Consider the following 26,887-nt stretch of genomic DNA (forward strand, 5'->3'; position numbering starts at 1 on the left):
GTGGACTCGCCAACTTTAAGGGCGTTCAAATGGTCAGTGGATAGGCATATGGATAACATTGGATTAGTTTAGGTTAGAGAGTCATTAGATTAGTTCCACTGGTCGGCGCAACATCGAGGGCCGAAGGGCCTATACTGTGCTGTAATGTTCTATGTTCTATCAAGTCTACACCAACCACAATCCCACCTTATTTCCATAATCCCACATATTTACCCTGCTAGTCCCCCTGACACTAGGGTCAATTTAGCATGGGCAATCAACCTAACCCACACATCTTTGGACTGTGGGAGGAAACTGGAGCACCCGGAGGAAACCCATGCAGACATGGGGAGAATGTGCAAACTCCACACAGACAGTGACCCGAGGCTTGAATTAAATGGGCAGCATGGTGGCACAGTGGTTAGCACTGCTGCCTCACAGCACCAGGGACCCATGTATTCGATTCCCGGCTTGGGTCACTGTGTGTAGTCTGCACATTCTCCCCATGTCTGCGTGGATTTCCTCTGGGTGCTCCGGTTTCCTCCCACATTCTGAAAGACATGCTAGTCAAGTCCATTGACCTGAACAGGCTAATTTGAAACTAAATCAGTCATTGTTCTATTTGGTTTCAAACATGGTGACATGGCTGATATTAAAGCTGAATAAATAGAAACTGACTGCATAGATTTATGATTACTCCAATTCTATATGGGGTAGATCAATATCATAGACAGTGGTATGGAAAGTGAAAATCTCTAAGGGAATTTCACAGTAACTTCATTGCAGTGTTAATGTAAGCCTTACTTGTGACTAATAAATAAACTTTAAACCCATGTCTCTGGGGCTGTGAGACAGCAGTGCTGACCACTGTGCCACCAAGGATCATAATTCTTTCCTCCATTCTTTGAAAAAAAATCAGCTAGTAAGTTTGTTCAAATTAACATGATGATTGGATGCCATCAGGTGGTGAAGTACGTGGACTTGGTCAGGGCCAGCTTTGATACCTCACCAATGGCATCCTATCCTGACCTTGATGCCAACTAACTTTATTTGTCATGGAGCTACGTAACTGTCGTGAGCAAAATGGTTCCTGCCCGACTGTGACGACGTGACATGGTGGGTGTCTATGCACTAGGAATTAACTAAAAAAGTAACACCATATTATCTTCGAATTATATTTTAGCCTTGGGGAGAATTCTCACCTATGAAATGTCTTAGAAGTGACTTTTATAAAGAAATAAACATGCAAAATGATTGAGTGCCTTTGAATGTGCTCAAAATGCTTTATATTTTGAAACCACCACTCTTGAAGCTAATCCACACTCTAATCCTTAGCTCTACTAGGACAGTAATAAATTTATTTCTAGGTTTTAAATATGAATCGTGTGTGATAAGTGCAAAGATCTGCATCAACAAATGGGACACCCTCACAAGATTTGCCTGAACCACCAGAAATTCATGATTCAGATGCTTGACTGCTTATCTTAAAAACAGAACAAGCAAATTCATTAAGAACTCTCCATGAGTCATTTGGTGCCTCCTCCAATGTAGGTCCTTGTCTTGGAAAGGTGCCAGGTGACATGCTTGTAACAGAAATATAAAGTGGATTGGTTCTGTACCAGGTGATACCAAGTAACACATGTATTCAATCGGATCTAATTTGAGGATTGCCGCTGAAAGACCAAGACCTCAACTTAGTCGAGACCTTAATAACACTTGGTCCTTGCATACCAGTCAAACAAGAACTGAAAACATTGCGATGAGTCCTTGCGAGAATCGATAAAAATGATTCTGTTCTCTGTTATATTGTACCTTCAGTTGGATTTTCTTTTGCAGTTCCTCCATAGCTTCTTGTTGTGCTGCACTAAGTGCAGCCAGCCTCTCTTCTCGCTCCCTGCCAATAGAATAACAGCCATTAGGAGAAAAACATAGAAGGAAAATAGCATGTTAGACGGAAGATGTGCAATGATGTGGGGCTTTTTTTAAACTTATCCCTACCATGGAAGAGATCAGACTGAAGGAACTCATTTTACAGAGTGGGAAGTTATACCTCCTGCAATGTGTACTCCTGTCTGTATAACATAAACCGACTTTGAGAAAAAACTTCATGATCAGACACATCTGAAGTAAATTTTGAATGATTAAGTATGTTTGAAATATAATGCAAATTTGCAACGTAGCCCTGTGAATGTCAGCAGGGTATTAAACCAGTGACAGTATGGCACAAGTCAGGAGCGTAATGGAATACTCTCCCCTTTCTGGATGAGCGCAGTTCCAATAACATTCCGGAAACTTGACACCATCCAGAACAAAGTAGCCTGTTTGATCACACCCCATCCACAACATTCACTCTCTCCACCATCGACTCACGGTAGTAGCAGTGTGTACCATCTACAAGATGCACTGCAGGAATTCACCAAGTCCCTTTAGGCAGCATCTTCCAAACCCATGACCAGTACCATCTGGAAGGACAAAGGCAGCAGACAGGTGGGGACACCACCCCCTGGAGTCTGTCCTTCAAACCAATCATCATCGTGACTTGAAAACGTATACTGCTGTTGCTTCATTGTTGCTGGGTCAAAATCCTTGAATTCCCTTCCTAACTGCACTTTTGGTGTACCTATACATCAGGGACTGCAGCAAGTCATCAACATCACCTTCTCAGGGAAATTAGGGATGGGCAATAATTCAGAGAATCACTACAGTGCAGAAGGGAGGCCATTTGGCCCATTGGGCATGCACTGACAAGAATCCCAACCAGGCCCTATCCCTGTAACCCCATATCTTTACCCTGCTGATCCTCCTGATACTACAGGGCAATTTAGCTTGGCCAATCCACTTAACCTGCACATCTTTGGATACTAAGAGGCAATTTAGCATGACCAATCCACCTAGATTGGAGAGTGGCAAATGTTGTACCTTTGTTTGAAAAGGACTGCAGGGAAAAGCCTGGGAACTTCAGGCCAGTGAGCCTCACATCTGTGATGGGTAAATTGTTGGAAGGTATTTTGTGAGACAGGATCTACAGGCATTTAGAAATGCAAGGACTGATTAAGGATAGTCAGCATGGCTTTGTGAATGAAAAATCATATCTCAAATTTAATTGAGTTTTTTGAAGGGGTAACCAAGAAGGTAGATGAGGGCAGTGTAGTTGATGTTGTCTACATGGACTTTAGCAAGGCCTTTGACAAGGTACTGCATGGTAGGTTGTTGCATAAAGTTAAATCTCACGGGATCCAGAGTGAGGTATCTAAATGGATACAAAATTGGCTTCTTGGTGGAAGCCAGAGGGTGGTTGTAGCGAGTTGTTTTTCAAACTGGAGGCCTGTGACCGGCGGTGTGCCTCAGGGATCAGTGCTGGGCCCACTGTTATTAGTCAAAATATAAAAATGATTTGGATGAAAATATAGGGGGCATGGTTAGTAATTTTGCAAATGACACCAAGATTTGTGGCATAGTGGACAGTGAAGAAAGTGATCTTCAACTACAACAGGATCTTGATCAATTGGACCAGTGGGCTGACAAATGGCAGATGGGCTTTAATTTAGACAAATGCGAGGTGATGCATTTTGGTAGACTGAACAAGGGCAGGACTTACTCAGTTAATGGTAGGACGTCGGGGAGAGTTACAGAACAGAGAGATCTAGGGGTACATGTTCATAGCTCCTTGAAAGTGGAGTCACAGGTGGAAAGAATGGTGAAGGCGGCATTCGGCATGCTTGGTTTCATCGGTCAGAACATTGAATACAGGAGTTGGAATGTCTTGTTCAAGTTGTACAAGACATTGATAAGGCCACACTTAGAATACTGTGTGCAATTCTGGTCACCCTATTATAGAAAGGATATTATTAAACTAGAAAGAGTGCAGAAAAGATTTACTAGAATGCTACTGGGACTTGATGGATTGAGTTATAAGGAGAGGCTCAATAGACTGGGTCTTTTTTCTCTTGAGCGTAGGAGGCTGAGGGGTGACCTCATAGAGGTTTATAAAATAATGAGGGGCATAGACAAGGTAGATACTCAATATTTTTTCCCAAAGTTGGGGAGTCTAAAACTAGAGGGCATAGGTTTAAGGTGAGAGGGGAGAGATACAAAAGTGTCCAGAGGGGCAATTTTTTCACACACAGGGTGGTGAGTGTCTGGAACAAACTCCCAGAGGTAGTAGTAGAAGCGGGTATAATTTTATCTTTTAAAAAGCATTTAGATAGTTACATGGGTATGATGGGTAGAGAGGGATATGGGTGAAATGCGGGCAATTGGGATTAGCTTAGGGGTTTAAAAAAAAAGACGGCATGGACAAGTTGGGCGAAGGGCCTGCTTCTATACTGTAAACGTCTATGACTCTAACCTTCACATCTTTGAACACTAAGACACAATTTAGCATGGCCAGTCTACCTAGCCTACAAATCTTTGGACACTAAGAAGCATTTTAGCATGGCTAATCCACCTAACCAGCACATCTTTGGATGCTAAGAGGCAATTTAGCATGGCCAATCCACCTAACTTTTGGACTGTGGGAGGAATCCCTTGGAGGCATGGGGAGAATGTCAAACTCCACGCAAACAGTGACCCAAGGTCGGAATTGAACCCGGGTCCCTCGCGCTGTGAGACAGCAGTGCTAACCACTGTGCCTAAATGCTGGCCTAGCTAGCAAAGCCCAATCGCTTGAATTAAGGATCCCTAAAGCTTATCCTGTCCTACAAATCACACTCTCCAAAAATGGACCAAATGGTAATCAGGACCAGGAAAGGTGAGTTATATATTCTCTCCCAAAGCTGGTTATACACAGTAACTTTCTAGCGGCTCAAATGCAGCTGCCAGTGAGATCAGCATATTTAGTCTGTGGCCTTGGGGATTGGTATGTCATAGCATTACACCAATTGGCTCCAGGGGCCTGGGCAGGAATCTGCTTAACAAGTGTCACAAACCTCGCTCTTTCACGTGCTGCATCTTCCCTTGCTTTCTCCTTCTCTTGTCGCTGTTGCTCAATCCGTGCCTCTTGTTCTCTCCTTTTCAGCAACAGTTCCTCCACACGAGCCTGGCGTTCTGCCTCTAGTGCTCGCTTGCGTTCCTGCATTCAGACACATCATTTTCTATTTCTATTTTTGTAATGAAGATGATCAAAAATTGTGTAATACTTTTCAGAATTGCCATTGTCTTTTCGTTGACTTCTGACTGGGGCATACAAAGGCAGCTGCCTTCCAACTATTAGACCAAACATATATCATCAGTGCATGTCCCTCGACAACGTCCACTCAACTGCAGTTATACTTAACCCTGTCCACACATTTTCAGAAGGGTCACTTGATAAAGAGCAGAAGCAGCTACTGTGGCCAATTTTGCCCACTGTAAGCATGTTTGTGCTGGCTAACTTTAGCACTCTTTCACCTAATAACTCGATATGGAACAGACTCTGTAGTTGGGCCTTTGGCTCAGTTAGTCATGGGCTAAACTCAGTCAACCATTAAAGGAATTGTAAACAATAGGTGCAATCTCACTCTGGTGTTCTAAATTAAATGCTTTATTTGCAAGTGCTTCAAGCATCACATCATATCCGCTATTCAGTAAATAAATCACAAATATTTTTACAACTTCACGCCGAAAATGATTTATTATTGTCACATGTATTAATATACAGTCAAAAGTATTGTTTCTTGCGTGCTGTACGGACAAAGCATACCATTCATAGAGAAGGAAATGAGTGCAGAATGTAGTGTTACAGTCATGAGATTGATGTTTATAGGGTAATAGAGTGTGATAACTAAAAGCTCCATGGTACATGATGGTTGATGAGGTTGAGAAGAAAGGACGCTTCTACCTGTATGATGCCTTGACACATCATTTTGGACAATCTTAAAAGGGCTCAGTTATTGCAGTTGAAAGTTATTTACAATTACTAAATTATCTCAGAAATGCAATGACTAATATAAGAACAAAGAAAGTTACAGCACAGGAACAGGCCCTTCCGCCTTCCAAGCCTGCACCGACCACCTGCCTAACTTAACTAAAACCCCCTACCCTTCCGGGGACTGTATCCCTCTATTCCCATCTCATCCATGTGCTTGTCAAGACACCCCTTGAAAGTCACTACCGTATCCACTTCCACTACCTCTCCCTGCAATGAGCTCCAGGCACCCACCACTTTCTGTGCAAAAGATCTGCCTCGCACATCTCTATTAAATCTTGCCCCTCACAGCTTAAACCTATGCCCCCTAGTAACTGGCTCTTCCACCTTAGGAAAAAGCTTCTGACTATCCACTCTGTCCATGCCTCTCATAATCTTGTAGACGTCTATCAGGTCTACCCTCAACCTCCATCGCTCCAGTGAGAACAAATCAAGTTTCTCCAACCTCTCCTCATAGCTAATGCCCTCCATACCAGGCAACATCCTGGTAAATTTTTTCTGTAGCCTCTCCAAAGCCTCCACATCCTTCTGGTAGTGTGGCGACCAGAATTGAACACTATATTCCAAATGCGGTCTAACTAAGATTCTATAAAGCTGCAACATGACTTGCCAATTTTTAAACTCAGTACCCCAACCAATGAAGTCAAGCATGCCGTGTGCCTTCTTGACTACCTTCTCCACCTGCATGGCCACTTTCAGTGACCTGTGAACCTGTACACCCAGATCCCTTTGCCTATCAATACTCCAAAGGGTTCTGCCATTTACTGTATACTTCTTATCTGTATTAGACCTTCTGTATAATTTAAGTAGATCTCGTGTAGCACTAAGGGGCTGAAGGGCAATGGTGGGGGTGAGGGAGGAATGTGTAAGGATCCCTTTTGTCAGGATCCCTTTTATCAAAGGCACTATTCTTTACATGCACTGCCGAACTATAGTACCTGTGCTGCTCAGAACTTGCTGTATGCAAAATAGCTGCTGTGTTTGCATATGAAAAAACAGTGAAAAGCTTTTATTGTTTGTTAAGTGTTTTGTAGCATTGGGATATATGATAGGACCTTATATAAATACAAACTTTATTTCTTTTTGTCTTTCTGTCGCCAGATCACCAGAAGAACTTCTTTTCTGTTTCAAACAGTATCACAAGGTCTTTAACACCAGAATGCAAAAGATAGGAGTATTCAACATCATAGCTGAACTTGGGTATCAACTCCACTTTCCCACCCACTCCCCATATGCTTTGATTTCCTGAGACACCAAAGATCTGTCTTATCCAGCCTTAAATAGAGGTAATGATGGAACATCCACAACCCTCTGGATTAGAGAATTCCAAAGATTCACAACAGTTTGAGTGAAGTAATTTCTCCTCATCTTGATTTGAAATGATCATCCATTTAACCTGAGACTGTGCCCCCATGTTCCAGTTTTCCCAGCCAATAGGAACACCTTCTCAGCATCTATCCTGTTAGGCCCCTTCAGAATACTCTAATATTTTAGTGAGATCACTTCCCATACTTGCAACATCCAGATAACATGTGCCAAATTTAATCATCCTCTCATCCCAAGGGGCCAAACTAGTGAACCTTGCTGCCTCCCAATACCACTAAATCATTCTTTAAATATGGAAATCAAAACTACACAGCATTCCAGGTGTGGTCTCACAAAAGTCCTGTACAACTGTCACAAGAATTCTTTATCCCTGAGCTTCAATCCCCTTGCAATAAAGGCTAACATGCCATTTGCCTTCCCATTTGCTCGTTGTACCCAGGTGCTAACTTTGTATTCCTGAGCATACCCAGGTCTCTCTGAACATCAATATTCACAAGTCTCATGCCTTTTAAAAAATATTCTGCTTTTCTATTCTTATGGTCAATATGAACATCCTCATGCTTCCCCACATTAAACTCCATCTGCCATCTTGTTGCCCACTCACCGGGAATACTCTCTTCCACCTTCTTCCGATGGGAGAAAGAGACTTTTATATCTTTTTCCTGATAGACAAGGCGGAAGGGAGAATGTCCGGGGTGTGTGGGTTCTTAATAATGCTGGCTGCTTTTCCAAGTAGCGGGAAGTGTAGACAGAGTCAATTGATGGGAGGATGGTTTGCTTGATGTATTGGGCTTCATTCATGACCCTTTGTAGTTTCTTGCAGTTCACAGAACAGAATGCTCAAAAAGCTTTTTCTCAGAAAGCAAACCACCACAAATGAACAGGAGACACAACTCATCTACAGAAATTACCCCTGGATATAGAGTCATATCAAGGAGCACAGAACCAATGATTTGAACCAACGCAGCAAGATAGCAGCATGTTTTCAGGGATGTCATGCTGGGGGTCAGTCAGCCTAACATTAACCCTAAATCCATGGCAAAACCACTTCCCCTTTATTCCTTTTTTGATACAGATCTGCTCAGACTGCATTTACAGGGAAATGATAGAACATACTTAGTGGTTTTACTTAACATCAATGCTTATATAAAGAAGCAATCAAGAGTCATAGAATCCCTACTGTGCAGGAGGATATTCAGCCCATCAAGTCTGCACCGACCACAATCTCATCCAGCCCCTATCCCCACAGCCCCACGTAATTACCTTGCTAGTCCCTCTGACATTAAGGGGCAATTTACCATGGCCAATCAACCTAACGCGCACGTCTTTGGTTTGATTCCAGAGCAAAACTCTTTCTGGAGTAAGTGCAAAGGGAAAATAATTCACAGGTATTACAGTTGTAAAGTATATGCAGTCTATTAATTATAATGCTTATTTCAATTTGTACATAGAGAGTATAAAAATCAATGAACAAAGTGTTAGACAGGGTATTCATCCAGAATGTACCTACTCCTAAAGGAATGACTCTTCTCATTAAGGTAAAGCACTGGCATGTGTTTAAAATGCAGCACTGTTCATCGGTTGGCCATGTCTTTGAAGCAGCAGACTCGATATACATTTTTTCTCTGTATGGTTCTAACCTGCACAGCCTCATCCCGCGCTTGCTTCTCTTCTTGCCGACGATGTCGCTCTTCTTGGAGTTCATTCAGCCGCTGCTCGTACTCTTTCAGTTTTGCAAGCACATCATGACGCTTGTTTTGAGCTTCCAATGTGTTGATGAAAGCAATTTCGTTAACCTAAAAGGACAGAAAAGATAAACAGTTGAACATTTTCATTACTATGGGTGACGTTTGTAAACCAGACTGTTAACAGTTTATTAAATTTCCAAAGGGCCCATGGGCAGAGATAAGCTGCATGGAGCAGTAGACCTCAGGCATATTTCCTTGCGCTGTTAGCTGGTCTCAGTTTTGCTGAAACTTGGTGACTATATTTCATGTTGCCTTAAGGCGAAGAGGAAAAAAAATGAATCACTAAAGGATTCCACTCCTAATTACTGGCAGTGACTACCTGCACATGAGGTAGTGAGATAAAGGACATGATTGGACTCAACTGAGATACTGGTCAAGGTTGAAATATTACTGGTATGCATTGACGTGGGTCACACATTAAGACGGCCCCTTTCTGCGAGGTAGCAGATGGCCGTCATTGAACAAGACTCCAAAATTACTTAGATCATTCAGTAGAAGAGGGAAGAAAAGAGGAAACATTTAACTAGACTAGCTCATATATCTGGTCACATTTCAAGGTTTTGCCTTTACAAATTTTAGAGTTTTCTTTTTTTACTCCAAGTTCTGACAAAGATCCAACACACCTTGGGATTTTGATGGCATGATCATGTTACATGAAGCCCACAGTGAAATATATTGTCTACTCTAACCTCTAAGTTACCAATACATAAGTAACCTTAAGATGCTGCTTTGAAACTCTCTTTTCTGCACCCCCCCCAAGCAAAATGGATATTCATGTTTCAACTAATTTTGGGTTTATCTGCAACAAGGTAAAAAGAAAATCAAGGCAATGGTTCTTTCTCCATAGGCATATATGGTCAGCATGTCAGGAAACTCAACAGTATTCCTAAACCACTGTTCATGGCTGCTGGTGGTACTGGGATAATTCAGGCTCAATCCCAGAAGAATAGGGCAGCCCGGTGGTTAGCACTGCTGCCTCACAGCTCCAGGGATCCGGGTTCAATTCCCAGCTTGGGTAACTATCTGCATGGCATTTGCACATTCTCCCCATGTCTGCATGGGTTTCCTCCAGCTCTGGTTTCCTTCTACAGTCCAAAGATATGTGGGTTAGGTGGATTGGCCATGCTAAATTGATCCTTAGTGTCAAAGGGGCCAGCTAGACTGAATGCATGGGGTTGCGGGAATGGAGCCTGGGTGGGATTGTGGTCAGTGCAGACTCTACAGGCCAAATGGCCTCCTTCTGTACTGCCATGATTCTATGAATTACCATTAACCTTCTCAAATTCTGCATAAGCCACATCAAAATCTTGAAGATGTAACTTCAGCATCCCTCTTGGGCAGCACAGTAGTTACCACTGCTGCTTCACAGTGCCAGGGACCCAGGGTTCGATTCCTGGCTTGGGTCACTGTCTGTCTAGAGTTTGCACATTCTCCCCGTGTCTGTGCGGGTTTTCTCCAAGTGCTCCGGTTTCCTTCCACAGTCCAAAGATGAGTGGGTTAGATGGATTGGCCATGCTAAATTGCCTCTTAGTATCAGGGGGAGTAGCTAGGGTAATGCATGGCGTTATAGGGATAGGACCTGTGTGGGATTGTGGTCGGTGCAGATTCAATGGGCTGAATAACCTCCTTCTGCACAGGGATTCTATGATCTCTCCCTCACCTTAAGCAGTTGTCCTACAACCTTTATGTTCAGAGATTCAAGTACTGCCCAGCAAGTATATCAAGAATGGTTCCAGACCTTGGCTTCTTCTTCCTGTGCCTTTTTCACTATTGCTTGCAGCTGTAACTCCCGTTTCAGCTCAGCGTGGAGCAGCTTTTCCTCCATCATCTTCCTCCTCTGCTCCAGCAGCTCCTCTTTCCACTTCCGTACTTCCTTCTCCTAAAGACATTCACGACATAGAGTCAAACAGTTTTCAAAGTCCGCACCACTCTGACATACTTCTGACTTGAATAACGATGATCAGTAAATTCTAAAGCCTCATGCCACTTTGCTTCAGACAGCTCAAGCCCTGAGTGAATCTACCTGGGGAGGACTGGCACTTCCGCTCCCAATATTGGGGGTAGGATCAGCGGTAAGAGAGGCAAATCCCATGAGAGTCCCAAAAGATTTATCCCAGCTGCATTTCCCACTGTGATTGCCCCCTACTCCCATGATGTAATGGGAATCCCACCCCCCAACCCCAGTTAATTAAGGGTACACATCTTGCAGGCAGGACTCACCAGAGGAGTTCAGGTGACTGAGGAGAGGGTCACGCCTGGGCACTATGTGGATTGTTCATTTGAGAGGGGGTGGGGGTTCTAAGTTTAATTTTTTGTATCAGGGCGCCCTTTAAAAATAGGGTCCAATATTTTTAAACACAAGTTGCTAGCAGGGTGGCCAGAATTCTTTTTCCCCGATATGCAATATGGTGGAGGAAACTCCCGTTATGGGCTGGCGGCTGCCGTTTCATCGGCCCGTTGCCACATTCGGAAAAGATGAGAATATTCCACCCTACATGTTTCCTACATTCATCAGTGACCATACTTCAAAAGTATTTCATTAGCTATAATACGCTTCGAAATGTTTGATGATGAAAGTTGCTATATAAATGCAATTCTTTCAATACAACACAACTTTAGCATTGATGCTAAGCAAAGCTATTTTTCAACAATACCACAATTACAATGTAAACAATATCTAAATATGTCTGTGAACCAGCTATGAGTTACAGCTGCAACAATATGTTCGAATTTGCATGTTCAGTTAGACTTTTATTTCTTACATTAATTAGCAAATTGAAACTCAACTTGCCGTAACACATAACCTGGCAGAGACATGTTATAGCAAAATGTTTTCGACCTCAGCCAAGTTTCCTCAAGGTACTAAAAGATATCCATGGCATGCTCACACCAATGCCACCTATTGTCAACATTAGGCATTTCTAGGCCAGGCTTGCATCTGCAGAAAGCTCCTTTTATTCTGCCCAAACAATGTGTCTCAGTCTCAATCCCAGAAGACCACTCCTATACCAGTGGTAAAACATATTTTCATTTTACATGGCCTTTGTGACTGGAATTACCAAATCTTAAAGTTAATTTAGTAGTGTCACAAGAAGGCTTACATTAACACTGCAATAAAATTACATGAAAATCCCCTAGTCGCCACACTCCGGCGCCTGTTTGGGTACACGGAGGGTGAATTTAGCACGGCCAATGCACCTAACCAGCATGTCTTCGGACTATGGGAGGAAACCAGAACACCCGGAAGAAAACCATGCAGACACGGGGAGAAACTGCAAATTCCGCACAGTGATCCAAGCCAGGAATCGAATCCGGGTTGCTGGCGCCATGGGCAGCAGTGCTAACCACTGTGCCACCCTGGCTAAAATTAAAATCAGAATTAAAATTAAATTCAGATCTAATTATCAGCAGTTTTGCTTTGTACTTTGAATCCAGTTCTCAACTGGACGTAGAGTTGTCAAAGTCATCATACGGGGCCTTCCTACTACCAGCAGACAAACGAAACAGCCCATCACTCTGGGCTGCATTCACTCCACACGCCATAGGCAACGGGTTGGTATCTAATTCACTGTGTCATCCATTTTCTCCTAGCTTTATGCTTTTTTAAATCTTGCTGTTCTAGAGAGACTTTTTCCTACTTACTCGCTCCAACAATTTCTGTAGTTTCAGCGTTTGTTCCTCTCGTAGTTTTTCACGGAGTTGTTGGGCTTTTAGCTGTTTTTCCTCGTGTTTCTTTTTTGATTCCGCTATTGTCCTGTTAGCGGGAAATTTGAAACACGCTCATTACTATAGTAACCAAATGCCTTAAAATCCAGTACATTATCTGCAGATAACAACATGTAATGTAAAATGATAGCTGATCAAGAGTCCACTAAACAATAGATTTAAATAATAATTTTAATCACATTTTCCTTGATGGTGAGGAAAGTTTCTCGTGCATCTGGATGGCATGTCCAGGTGGTCGTGCTGGCTCTTCCTCTACAATATCTCCCCACGAGGTGCTTTGTCGCCAAGGTTCACGTGCTACGAAGAATGAAATTATAGGTGTAATAATAAGTTAAATCCTAATGCAGACAACTAAACCACTGTGAAGTTATGAATCATAGAAATCCTGCAATGCAGAAGGAGGCCATCGAGTCTGCACCGATTCTTCGACAGAGTATCCTATCCAGCCCCACGTATTTACCTCACTAGTCCCCCTAACTAACATGTCCTGGGACACTGAGGAGCAATTTAGCAGGGCCAATCCACCCAACTTACACATCTTTGGATTGTGGGCGGAAACCGGAGCATCCGGAGGAAACCCATGTAGACACAGGGAGAGTCACCCAAGGCGGGAATTGAACCCAGGTCCCTGGCGCTATGAGGCAGCAGTGCTAACCACTGTGCCACCGTGCTGTACATAAATATCTTTGATGAAGGTTGCACTTGGAATATTGATCCGTCTTTCCCTTTCAGATGCTGACCAGTCCAGCTCTACATTTTCTGTTTTTCCTTCTGATACTGTGAATTACACAGCACTTCATAAAGGATATTCACTTTAACAAAGGAGAAGAATCTCCTTGTCTGTTAAATCAAAATCCAAGAGACTTCACATCTCTAAATTGTCAGATTTTCAATCAGAGGTAACTCACTAAGGTTTCCTACTTTCCAAAGTCTAACATAATTGGAATCCCAACACAACTCAAAACAATAATTCTCAGCAAAAACTTGCATACTTATACAAAAGTTAAAACTGGTACTCAAAGTCTAACTCCAATTATGCTCATGAGGAAAATAGTTTTAAATAAAATGAATGCAGTAGTGAGGCTAATCTTTTTCATTTTACTTAACAGAACTTTTACAGACTTTTATCTGCCCTTAAAAGTCACGCTTCAGAGAAAGATGCAACTTATGTCAATGTGTCCTCAATCAGCACAGTCTACTGACATGAGCTCTCGCCCAAGGTCGGCCAGGTGAACATTTATCAAGCAGGAATTTATTAAATGCATTGAAAAATTAGACTGCACAATTACTATCCATCAAACAATCCAGAAAAAAAAATACAAGAAATATACAATGTTGATGGTCACGTTAAGAAATCCCAACTTAACTTCATAATGGGCAACAAGGCGGTACAGTTAGCATTACTGCTTCACAGCGCCAGGAACCCGGGTTCAATTCCTGGCTTGGGTCACTGTCTGTGCGGAGTCTGCACGTTCTCCTCATGTCTGTATGGGTTTCCTCCGGGTGCTCTGGTTTCCTCCAACAGTCTGAAAGACGTGCTGGTTAGGTGCACTGACAATGCTAAATTCTCCCTCAGTATAACCGAACATGTGCTGGAGTGTGGCGACTAGGTGATTTTCACACTAAGTTCATTGCAGTGTTAATGTAAGCCTACTTGTGACACTAATAAAAGTAAAAGAAGCTCTTAAGAAAAAAATCTGGAGTTTGGAGGCTGGAAACAATTCCCAACAAACCTTGAGTCCCCAAGCACATGTGTCTGCCGGGAACTGGTTGCACACGTGCACTTTTCTCAGGTCCAGGAAGGGCCTGGCGCACCTACGCATAGAAAAAACCTCATGCGACTGGAGTAGAGTGCCACGAACAGCAAATGTCCCAGGTAAGAGTCAAGGCAGGGGGTCAAGGAGAAGGTCAGAGGGAGGGATAAAAGACAGGGAACAGGAATAGGTCCCAATTAAGTTAAAAGAAAGAAGCAGAGAAAGAGCCTCCAAATCAAAGAAAGAGCTTCAAGGAACAGACTAAGTGAAACAGGCCCAAAAGAAGCCATGAAGATCCAAGAAGGTAGCTAAAGATTAGTAACTCTTTGGGAGAGGCCACTGGGGAAAAGATCCCCCTTTGGAGCAGCAGTGTTCTGCTTGGGGCGGTCAAAGAGCTGAAATTGAGCTTATATGGTGATACTTAAATACACTGAAAATCCAGAAAAACGGTATCTCAGAATGTGAGATCAAAATACCGAGAGGTGAGCCATTGTTTAAGCCATTGGGATCTTCAAATGTGGAGACTGGAAACTCTCGTGAGAAAGACAAAGTTTCAGTGAGATTGGTCGGCTCACAATTTGATAAACGCCTGCATGGGTGGTTGACAAATCCATGGAATCGGGTTTGGCCACATAGAGTCATCGAGCCATAGAGGTTTACAGCAGGCCCTTCGGCCCAACTTCTCCATGCCATCCTTTTACTTAAACCCCTAAGTTAATCCCAATTGCCCACATTTGGCCCATATCCCTCCATATCCATCTTATCCATGTAACTATCTAGACGCTTTTTAAAAGACAAAATTGTGCCCACCACTACTACTACCTCTGGCAGCTTGTTCCAGACACTCACCACCCTCTGTGTGAAAAAATTGCCCCTCTGGACACTTTTGTATCTCTCCCCTCTCACCTTAAACCTATGCCCTCTAGTTTTAGACTCCCCTACCTTTGGGAAAAGATGTTGACAATCTACCTTATCTATGCCCCTCATTATTTCATAGACCTCTATAAGATCACCCCTCAGCCTGCTACACTCCAGAGAAAAAAGTCCCAGTCTATTCAGCCTCTCCTTATAACTCAAAATATTAAATCCCGGTAGCATCCTAGTAAATTTTTTCTGCACTCTTTCTAGTTTAATAATATCCTTTCAATAATAGGGTGACCAGAACTGCACACAGCATTCCAAGTGTGGTCTTACCAACGTCTTGTACAATTTCAACAAGACGTCCCAACTCCTGTATTCAATGTTCTGACCGATGAAGCCAAGCATGCCGAATACCTTCTTCACCACTGTGACTCTACTTTCAAGGAGCTATGAACATGTACCCCTAGACCTCTTTGTTCTGTAACTCTCCCTAACACCATACCATTAACTGAGTACGTCCTGCCCTGGTTCAATCTACCAAAATGCATCACTCGTGTTTGTCTAAATTAAACTCCATCTGCCATTCATCAGCCCACAGGCCCAATTGATCAAGATCCCATTGCAATCGGAGATACCTTTCTTCACTATCCACTATGCCACCAATCTTGGTGTCACCTGTCATTTAATGTGTACTGTGGTGTGTTCGACGACAATACACCTGTTAATTCACATGGGCCTCATACATACACCAAATGTTAGAGAGTAACATGTTGTAAATTGTTTTATCTTTCTAAACTTGTATGACATAGTTTATGTTTCTCCCAAACACATAGAATCTTGTAGTTTGAGTAAGCATATTGAATCTCAAACTTTGCTTACTTTAAACAAAATGTTATTGGTGCTTAACTGGATCTTTCCTAACACCCAAGGGTCAGGCCAAACAGCCATTAAGATTGAGATTACAAGTCTTAAAATAAAGCCTTGGCCTTGAGAGATAAAGTTAAATCACAATCTCATAGCATTTATTTGTCTATATTGCAACGAAACAACAATGACAACTGAATTATCAGTTGCATATATAAACTTGTTAAAATGCACATACCTTCGTATTCTGCTAGAACATCATTCCAATCTAGATTTTGGGATTGAGAGGAAACACTGTAGAGGGACAAGCTGCCACTGCTCATGCTGGCCTGCACAATGAAAGAACATCACTTTGATACATTAAACTCAAAAGTTTTAAGTGGCAACTACAGCATAAGAACATAAGAACATAAGAAATAGGAGCAGGAGTAGGCCATCCAGCCCTTCGAGCCTGCCCCGCCATTCAATAAGATCATGGCTGATCTGTCGCTGCTCAGTTCCACTTTCCCGCCCTCTCCCCATAACCCTTAATCCCCTCTCCTATCAAAAACCCATCAACCCGCGTCTTAAAAATATTTAGCGAGGCAGCCTCCACCACTTCAACGGGCAGAGAATTCCAGAGATTCACCACCCTTTGAGTGAAGAAGTTCCTCCTCAACTCCGTTCTAAACCGCCCCCCTTTTATCTTGAGGCTGTGCCCCCTAGTCCTATTGTCTTTTGTTTTATTTTATTGCACCATTTTATTACAAAATGAGTGGCAACCTACCAGCTCAGGTAGATGGTACAGGAAGAATCATAGAATCCCTACAGCACAGAAGGAGCCCATTCAGCCCATCAAATCTGCATCGACAACAATCCCACCCAGGCCCTATTCCTGTAACCCCACACATTTACCCTGTTAATCCCTCTGATCTACACATCCTGGAACACTAGAGTCAATTTAGCTTGGACAATCAACCTAACCCGCACATCTTTCAGACTGTAGAAGGAAACCAAGGTGCCTGGAAGAAACCCATGCAGACACAAGGAGAACATGCAAACTCCGCACAGTGACCCAAGGCCAGAATTGAACCCGGGTCTGTAGCGCTATGAGGCAGAGTGCGAACCTATGTGCCAACGTGCCACCCATGTTCAACACAAAGATCAGACTGTTCTACCAAAAGAATCTGAGCAGCAGCACGTTCATCTTCAGAAAATGCTTCTGAATTTATGAGTCACAAATTTTATGAACATTTTCCTATTTATTCATTGATAGAAAGGTTCTTAAAAATGTTAACTTCTTTAGCCAGAAATAAGCAGACAGGGGGTGCATCTTTTTAATGAGGTACAAGTGTTCATTTCATGAAAGTAAAACACGTTACAATGTTAACATTGTCAGTTCTACTAAAAGTCCCCGAGGTAAAGTGTGCATGTAGTTTTTTCCTTTAAGAGAAATTTCAATTCCAAGGCTTGAGCCTATTTGTATTAGAAAATGATTTCCGGCTGCAATCTCAAACAGAAAATGGAATGGCTGTAGTTGAGACAAATAATTTTGGTGCAATATTCCCCAAGAGTCCATAAATAGAGAAATTAAAAATGTTGAATTTGGATCCTTTGCTATAAGTATGATTGGTCAACGCCAATGACATAACTCATATGTCCCATTATTCTTTGTGAGAATTGGGTGAACGATATTCTTCAAATGCCCAAATGAAAGCCAATGGATCTCGTCCTCCAACTAACTGTTTACAATTTACTCAAGTCTACCCAACATTGATGTCACTCAAATCTACCTAATGTTGACAGCCATTAATGACCTGTTTTCTTCCATTCCATTCCATTTATCTTACAGGTATTTTAATGTTTAGGTTCTTAAATTGTCTCCCACTTATCCCATGATTCAAAAATGATTCTGGAGCTACTGGGTTGAAATTCAATCACTGTTACTTTCAGGGGCTTTTTTTTCCCCACGCACCATCATTTTGCTGATTCAGCCATTCGATCTCAATCATGACTCATCAGATCTTTTTAAAGCTCCATTAGTCTGGATTCTCTTTCTCTTCCCATTTTCCTCACACCTATTTAAAGTCTTTGAAACCTTTCCACAGATATTTATTTAGCCTTTGTATCCTTACACCAACTCACAAGTACTCCAAGACCGTGCGCACTGTTCAAATTCAAAATTAATGCATTCAATAAGCAAATAATTCCTTGGCAATATTCACAAAGCATGCAGTCTAACCACCTTTCAGTGCACTACACTGAGACCTCCATCACCTGACAGAACACAGGAAACTCCAAGATGGATAATGGAAACTGGCAAGATAATCAGCAACTCTCCGAGTACAGTTTTACACATATGGTACAGTAATAACACATATGGTAGGCATGGGAATGATGATTAGTATAACATCAATAACAGAAGAAACATGATGTAATTTTGTTCAACAAAAACGGAATAATACAAACTTGGCAGACTGTTCAATGAAGAAACGCATCACGCAAGGCTTTTTAACCAAACAAAAAGAAAAAAGAGAAGTAGGAGATAAATATTGTCTTACTGTATCCATAGGATATCTCAAAATGCCAAGAAGCGTTGATATTTCTTCTTCTATATCCCGCCTTACCTTGTGATTATTGTCACAGGGCCTGTACACTACTCCAACAAGCAACTTCTTTTTATCATTCCTCACCTCTACCCAACCCACTATTATATTTTTTTTCCTGAACTTGGGTCATCCTTCTCTATTGTGCTAATATCGCATTTAATTAACAGAGCCACCCCTCCACTTTTTCCTAACCTTCTACCTTTCCTAAAAGTTACATACCCTTCAATATTCAGGTCCCAATCTATGCCGTCCTGCCACCATGCCTCTGCAATGGTAATTAGATTGCACTTATTTATATCGATTTGCTCATTTAATTCATCTGCTTTGTTTCGAATGTCACATGCATTACAGAATCTTTTATTATTTTTGCAACTTATAGCCTTATCTTCTGGTTTACTCTTAGATTTGTACTCTCTGTCCTTTCCTGTCATGGCCTGTTTATCATTTCCCACATTAATACCTTCCTTTCTTACCTTGTTTCTACTCTTTGATGTACCACACATTTGACCCCTTCCCCAACTATTTAGTTAAAACCCTTTCTCCTTTCCTAGTTATGCGATTTACAATAATACTCGCCTCAGCATGATCCATGTATAGATCATCTCATCGGTACACCTCCCATTTTCCCAGTATAGGTTCTGGTGCTTTAAGAACCGGTACCCCCTTCTCCCATGCCAGTCTTTGAAGTCATACAACCCACAGATTATGTAACAGCATACATTTGAGTGAGGGTTGCCAACGTAGATAGAACTGTACCTTACACCTTAATTCAAGAGAAAAAGTAAGCTACAAATTGTTTAATATTGTGATAATACTGTGCCTTTAAGAAATTTACTTTAGTCACATTACCATGCTGAATATGTTTACTGGTCCCTTCCATGTTATCGGAGTTATTCTATCTAGATCCAGCAGTACTATATTTTTCCTGCTGCAACACAATTGATCATAATTGAAGCAGTGTTTGTTTTGATCTGAATTAATGCAGGGTTCTGTTATTTTGCACTGGGGTATTTCAGACTGGGGAGCGATTAGGTTGATTGACAGGTAAGGTACAGCTTGGCTTAGAGAGAATTCAGTCTGTTTTGAGATTTTTAGAGAGAGGCTGCTTTCTCTGCATCTGTTGCTCTGTCTGAAGTGGAGACTGGAATCTGCCAAGAAATAAGCCCTTCTCTCTGAGATGCTATTGTTTGGGGGTGCCTTACTTTGGAAGTTACTGCATGAGAATTATAAGACAAGTGTCTGTCTGTATCACTCTCCAAAAGTGTCAAAAAGCTGGAAACCTAGTACCTACATAAGCATCCTTGGTTTCTGTGCGAACTGGTTCCAATGAAGGGATCTATGTCTATGTGGGGATACTGCTAAAAGAGATAGCTAGCTGTTAAGAATTATATTTTGTCATGTTTAAGTACTTTAATGGTAAAAGTTACACTAATTATTTTTGTCATATTCTAACTGTATTCTTAAATAAAGTTTGTTTTGATAAAAGCTTGCTAGTGGGTCACTTGAATCATGCCTGGAGTGAATCACCTTATATTCACCCTAATGTCAAAATTAAATGTAAAGTTTAGGCTAACTTCATAAAATACCCTGGAGTTTCTGATTGGTCCTTAATAATATATTGAAGTGTACCCAACAGCAATATAACTGCAATAATACTCACCGAGAACTCGCTCTCAGTGTCAGCCTCTAAGTTTATGTCATTGTTTTCCTCAGCCTGTATTTCTCTTGTTAATTGTTCTTCCTCAGCAATGGCGTTAGCGATTGCTTCTTCATTCTCCTTCTCCAGACGATTTGCCAGTTCCTCTCCTTTAGCAAGAACCGCTGCCATAGATTGCTGAAGGGGAACATAAGTAAACAATTTGTAGCAGGTTTGGATAATGATAAAATCTAAACATGGGCGCCACCACAAATATAGAGGAAGCTGGTTCCAAACACAACTCTTCTGTACTTGTATATAACTGTAATAAATTTTGTTACTATATCTAGGAGTAACAATGAAAAATATAATGTTTGTTCAGATATTCAATACAATGCATGAGCCAGATGCACTGCAGAAGTCTATCTCTAATTGTTCTTTCATAATTGATCCCAAAAGAGCAAACTGCAGACCATGTGTCCCTAAATAGAAGACTCAGGTTTTATGCCTAAAGGCAGGTATCACCCAAATTCAAATTCTGATTCCTAATTCCATGCATATTTCTCAGACGCAGTTGCGCTCAACACTAATGGAGACCTTCTGGCATCCAATATAATGACTTCCAAGGTATGTATACCAACAAGAGTCCGAGTCCAGCTCCCATCCTTTCCATTTATTCAGTCCCAAAAAGTGCCCTCACCACACCAGGATTCAAATCCAAAATTGCCACAGCAATGCTAACTTCACATAGACCTCCCAAGGTGATAATCTTGCAGTGCAGCAACATTACACACAATGCTCCAAATTATCAACATAATAATATGTGCAAGCTGTCATTTATAAAGACCTGTAGTCCCCCTCATTTAAATATAATTGTACATTTAGGTTAAATTATTCTGAGCTTTCCTCTTTCGAAACTCAAAACAGTATAATAGTGCCCGAGTTGTATCACATGGCACATATCTGCATGAATATCTAAAGACATGCACTCATGTTCTAAAAGGTGGCACATCAGTACAGGTAGCACTGAATGAGTGACCTGGCATTAATCACTGACCTCGCTTATGTGGACAGATTATCAGGTATAAGATGAAAGGACAAACTCCAACACATTGCAGCACTCGATTTCTCCATGAGGAAAGTGAAAATTTAAAGACAGGATGTAGAAAGAACAAACAGGTTCCAAAATAAATATAGGGGAGATTAAGGGGAGTATACTTGACTTATGAAGAAGGGTGAGAACTGTATAAAACACCAGAAAAATGGTCTCTGTGTTCCTGAAATCAACAAAGTCTAATCCAAATTTCACGTGAAAAATCACATTTCCCCACTCCCATTTAAAAATTGAGCATGAAGCAATTTTGTAATCTCAATAAATCAATAAAAATGTCCTTTTTGTGCTTTTCTTATATTCAAGAGGCCACTTTTTCTTATTAGACACACATTTGAAACATTCCAGCCTCGTGACACAACTGGATTTAACAACGCTTCATGATAAATTACAATATTCAACCCAAAAATGAGGGAGAAGATTTAATTCATCCCAGTGTAACTGGACATTTAAAAATTATACTGTGTTTAATCCACAGGACTTCTCTGCCTTCTGCTTCTGTAAAGCTACTTAGCTTAAATCAATCAAAAGTTGCTGTATTCAGTCTGCATTAGAGGACTGGAATGTTTCCATGGTTTAGTTCCACTGGCACCTGCAGCTCTATGCTAACCTATCCAAGCAGCTTTACTGCACGTGAACTAAAACATGCAGCGCACAAGTGGCGAGGGCATCACGATCCAGCTTAATCCTCTTTTCACCCATGCTTGAAATGCTGTGTGCAGTTCTGGTTACCCTGTCATAGGAAGATATTATTAAACTAGAAAGAGTGCAGAGATGACTTACTAGGATGCTACCAGGATCTGATGGTTTGAATTATAAGGAGAGACTGGATAGACTAGGACTTTTTTTGCCCCTGGACTGTAGGGGGTTAGGAGTGATTTTATAGAGGTCTATAAAATAATGAGGGACCAGATAAGGTAGATAGTCAGCATCTTTTCCCAAAGTAGAGGAGTCTAAAAATAGAGGGCATGGGTTTGAGATGAGAGGGAAAAGATACAAAAAGTGTCCAGAGGAGCAATTTATTATTTCTTTTACACAAAAGGTGGTGTCTGGAACAAGCCGCCAGAGCTAGTAATAGAGGCAGGTACAGTTTTATCTTTTAAAAAACACTTAGACAATTCCATGGGCAAGATTGGTATCGAGGGTTGGGTAAGATTAGTATGGGCCAAATGAGGGCAATTGGGACTAGCTTAATGGTAAAACTGGACAGCATGGACAAGTTGGGCCAAAGGGCCATGTTCCCACACTGTAAACCCAATGCCCATACACAGGCATGTTCTGGGATCAGTAGTGGGACACTGGCTAGTTTTAGCTCTGTCTGAGGCCAAATTGATCACTCTCAACCACTCCCCTGACTACGTTAGCACATGATGTGGAGAAGGTGGCACTGGACTGGGGTGGGCACAGTAAAAAGCTTCACAACACCAGGTTAAAGTCCCACAGGTTTATTTGGCAGCACAAGCTTTTGGAGTGTTACTCCTCCTTCAGGTGAATGAAGAATTGTGCTCACAAGCAAGGCATATATAGACACAAACTCAATTTACAAGGTATTGGTTGGAATGCGAGTGTTTACAGATAATCAAGTCTTAAAGGTACAGACAATGTGAGTGGAGAGACGGTTAAGCGTAGTTAAAGAGGCATGTATTATCTCCAGCCAGGACAGCTAGTGAGATTTTGCAAGCCCAGGCAAGTCCTGGGGGTTACAGATAGTGTGACATGAATCCAAGATCCCGGTTGAGGCCATCCTCACGCATGCGGAACTTGGCTATCAGTTTCTGCTGAGTGATTCTGCATTGTCGTGTGTCGTGAAGGCCACCTTGGAGAACACCTACCCGAAGAGCACAGGCTGAATGCTCATGAATGCTGAAGTGTTCCCTGACAAGAAGGGAACACTCCTGCCTGGTGATTGTCGAGCAGTGTTCATTCATCGGTTGTTGTAGCGCCTGCATCATCTCCCCAATGTACCATGCCTCGCAACATCCTTTCCTGCAGCGTATCAGGTCAACAACATTGGCCGAGTTGCAAGAGTATGTACCGTGAAACTGGTGGATGGTGTTCTCACGTGAGATGATGGCATCCATGTCTTGCTGAGGTTGCTGTGACAGTGTTGTGTGGTGTCATGGTCACTATTCTCCTGTAGGCTGGGTAATTTGCTGCAGACAATGGTCTGTTTGAGATTGTGCAGTTGTTTGAAGGCAAGAAGTGGGGGTGTAGGAATGGCCTTGGTGAGTTGTTTGCCTTCATCGATGACATGTTGAAGGCTCCCGAGAAGGTGTCTTGGCTTCCCTGTTCTGGGGAAGTACGGGATGACAAAGGCTTGCAAAATCTCACTAACTATCCTAGCTGGAGACAATACACATCTCTTTAAGCTGTGCTTAACCCTCTCTCCACTCACATTGTCTGTACCTTTAAGACTTGACTACCTGTAAAGACTTGCATTCCAACCATTATCTTGTAAATTGAGTTTATGTCTATATATGCCCTGTTGGTGAACACAATTCTTCACTCACCTGAAGAAGGAGTGACACTCTGAAAGCTCGTACTGCCAAATAAACCCATTGGACTTTAACCTGGTATTGTGGGACTTCTTACTAAGTTAGCACAGTTGAGGATGACATGAGTAACCTACCAGTCTCACAATTTTGGGGTAGCTTTATCCATCATGTCAGGGGAGAGTTAGTTACAAGATTTTTATTGTAACCAAAACAAAATTAGAATGCATTTCTGCAGCATTCGGTGACAAGTTTGGCCCAAGCCTTTAAATTCTTGCTTAGCAACTATAAAATTGATCAATACCACAGAAGAATGCACAATTCTGTGTGTAATACTTTGTTCAGTTCATCAATAATAGTCTCCCATTTTTAAACAACTTCTTGTCATATAGTGTCTTTACCTTATAAATTCTCCAAAGCACTTCACAGGAGCGTAATAAAGGAAAATGTGATACCAAGCCTAATAATGCAGTATTAGGGAAGATGGCCAAAAGCTTGGTCAAAGAGGGATGAGCATCTTAAAGGAGGAAAGATAGATAGAGAGGAGGAGAGGTTCAGGGAAGGAGTTTGTGAGCTTAGGGACTGGGCATGTCCATCCAGTAATGGATGTCAGACAAGCAATCAGATAATTTAGCAACAGTGCAGAAATTGAGAGAAGTGATAAAAAGCTACAGCTGGGTGTCAGTGTACATGTGAAACCTAAGACTAATGTTTCTGGATGATGTTGCCGAAGTACAGCATGTAGATGAGAGAGGAGGGAGAGCTAAGGATCAATCCTTGGGAAACACTATAGGTTTTTTAAACAGGAAGCAGAGAGTTGGAAACAGGAAGCAGAGAGTTGGAATAAATGGGTGCTTTTCCAGTTGGCAGTTGGTGACTAGTGGCGTGCAGCAGAGATCGGTGCTGGGGCCTCAACTGTTTACCATATACATAGACGATCTGAAGGAGGGGACCAAGTGTAAGGTAACAAAGTTTGTGGATGACACAAAGATGAGTGGGAAAGCAAATTGTGTGGAGGAGGCAGAAAGTCTGCAGAGAGATTTGGATAGGCTAAGTGAGTGGGCGAGGATCTGGCAGATGGAGTATAACATTGGCAAGTGTGAGGTTATCCACTTTGGAAGGAATAATAGTAAAATGGACTATCATTTAAATGGTGAAAATTTACAATATGCTACTGTGCAGAGGGACCTGGAAGTCCTTGTGCACGAATAGCAAAAATCAGTTTGCAAGTGCAGCAGGTGATTAAGAAGGCAAATGGAATGTTGGCCGGTATCACGAGGGGGGTGTATAAAAGCAGGAAGGTCTTGCTGCAATTGTACTGATGAGGCCGCAACTAGAGTACTGTGTGCAATTTTGGTCCCCTTATTTGCGAAAGGATATATTGGCCTTGGAGGGAGTACAGGGAAGGTTCACCAGGTTGATTCTGGAGGAGGGGGTTAGCTTATGAGAAGAGATTGAGTAGATTGGGCCTGTACTTGTTGGAGTTTAGAAGGTTGAGGGGAGATCTTAAAGAGGCATAGAAGATAATGTCTCTACACCCTAGCTCTGACTGTAACATTCTGCACTCTCTCCTTTCCTTCTCTGTGTACAGTATGTTTTGTCTGTTTCGCGCACAAGAAACAATACTTTTCATTGAATGTTAATACATGTCACAATAATAAATCAAATCACAGACAGTCTCATGGCACCACTAAAAAAGGAGCAATTCCTCGTCCTCATCAAGATTTCTCTCCTTCACCAACACCACAGAAAACAGACTGACGACTCATTCATCTCATTCACAGTAATTCACGAGATGTGAAATGCCTTGGGACATCTTTAGGACTGGATATGGCTGTAAGTGAATGCACATTTGCACCTTACGGACATGATTCTCCCAAAAGTGCTGAATCGACAGGAAAACTGTTCCAAATCCCAACTGTTTTGTCAGTTCAGTTTCTCACCTGAATCTCTCCACACTCTATGCACTGCAGAGGTCCCAGTCATGAATCTCATTAAAAACCCGGGGGGCGGGGCCTATTCGCACTGGAGTCTGACAGTTCTGGAACTCTGCGCAAGTACAATGGCCCCAATCTGTCAGTCTCCCCATTTGCTGGCCAGCTCGGGACCCTTGCAGTGCTGCCCTTCCAGCCCCCCCAACAGCCCGATCACAGCCCCTACAATAATTCCCGGGCCAGCCCTGACCCCGCCCGCCCCAATGTGCCCTGTTCCTGGCGCATGTGCAAATCCTGGTACAAGGCCAGTGACACGCATCTCCCAGCTCGACCCGCCAGAAAAATTACAGGTCACGATGGCAGAATCGCAGTCTACTTTTACATTTCCAAGTAGGTCGAGTGATTGCTGCGGTGACTTTTGTCAACTGCCTTAATTTCAAGTTCTGGAACCGGCAGAAATTAAAGTTGAAAGAAACAGCTCAATTATATTCAAGATATTTAATAAAATTTGGTACTTACAGCAATTTATTTCCGTCCCATAATTTGCAGACTTTTCTAATGCAGCCTTGGCATCACCTCACCAGTACTCAAAAGATCTTGCCTTTTCTCCTACCTTTTCCCCAAACTTGTTGGTGTTACACACAATGATATTTTGCTCTGAGTCAGTTTTTCAAATTAAAAAAACTCCTGATTTCTAAAGATGTGATTGGCAAGAAAACAGATTTAAGTGCAATATATATTAAATACATTGTTTTACAGGGCTTCGCTGGACAAAGTGATGTAATTTCATAATCGGTGGTGTAACTGATTATTGTCCTTCTGTGGTTTCTAACCACCAGAGAATCATACAATGGCTTTTTATAGAAATGAAAAAGGGCTTGATGGCACTGGATTGGAGTTAGTTTACGGAGGGAGTGTAAGACAGAAAAATGAATCAAGGCCACATGTCTAATTGGTGTTCAA

General features: G+C 42.1%; 1 protein-coding gene across 1 annotated transcript in view; it reads right to left on the reverse strand.

Moving 5' to 3' along the window:
• Nucleotides 1-26,887, reverse strand: part of scaper (S-phase cyclin A-associated protein in the ER) — a 359,135-nt gene that overhangs the window by 235,085 nt on the left and 97,163 nt on the right. The window contains exons 10-17 of the mRNA XM_080216291.1: nt 20,412-20,585; nt 16,402-16,492; nt 12,864-12,981; nt 12,601-12,712; nt 10,697-10,837; nt 8,851-9,006; nt 4,908-5,050; nt 1,792-1,873 (exon numbers count right to left, since the gene is read on the reverse strand). Of these exons, the coding sequence (XP_080072417.1) occupies nt 1,792-1,873; nt 4,908-5,050; nt 8,851-9,006; nt 10,697-10,837; nt 12,601-12,712; nt 12,864-12,981; nt 16,402-16,492; nt 20,412-20,585 (1,017 nt within the window). The remainder of the gene's footprint in view (nt 1-1,791; nt 1,874-4,907; nt 5,051-8,850; nt 9,007-10,696; nt 10,838-12,600; nt 12,713-12,863; nt 12,982-16,401; nt 16,493-20,411; nt 20,586-26,887) is intronic.

Source organism: Carcharhinus amblyrhynchos, chromosome 32 (assembly GCF_965287045.1).
Source record: "Carcharhinus amblyrhynchos chromosome 32, sCarAmb.v2.hapA, whole genome shotgun sequence".
NCBI lineage: Eukaryota > Metazoa > Chordata > Chondrichthyes > Carcharhiniformes > Carcharhinidae > Carcharhinus > Carcharhinus amblyrhynchos.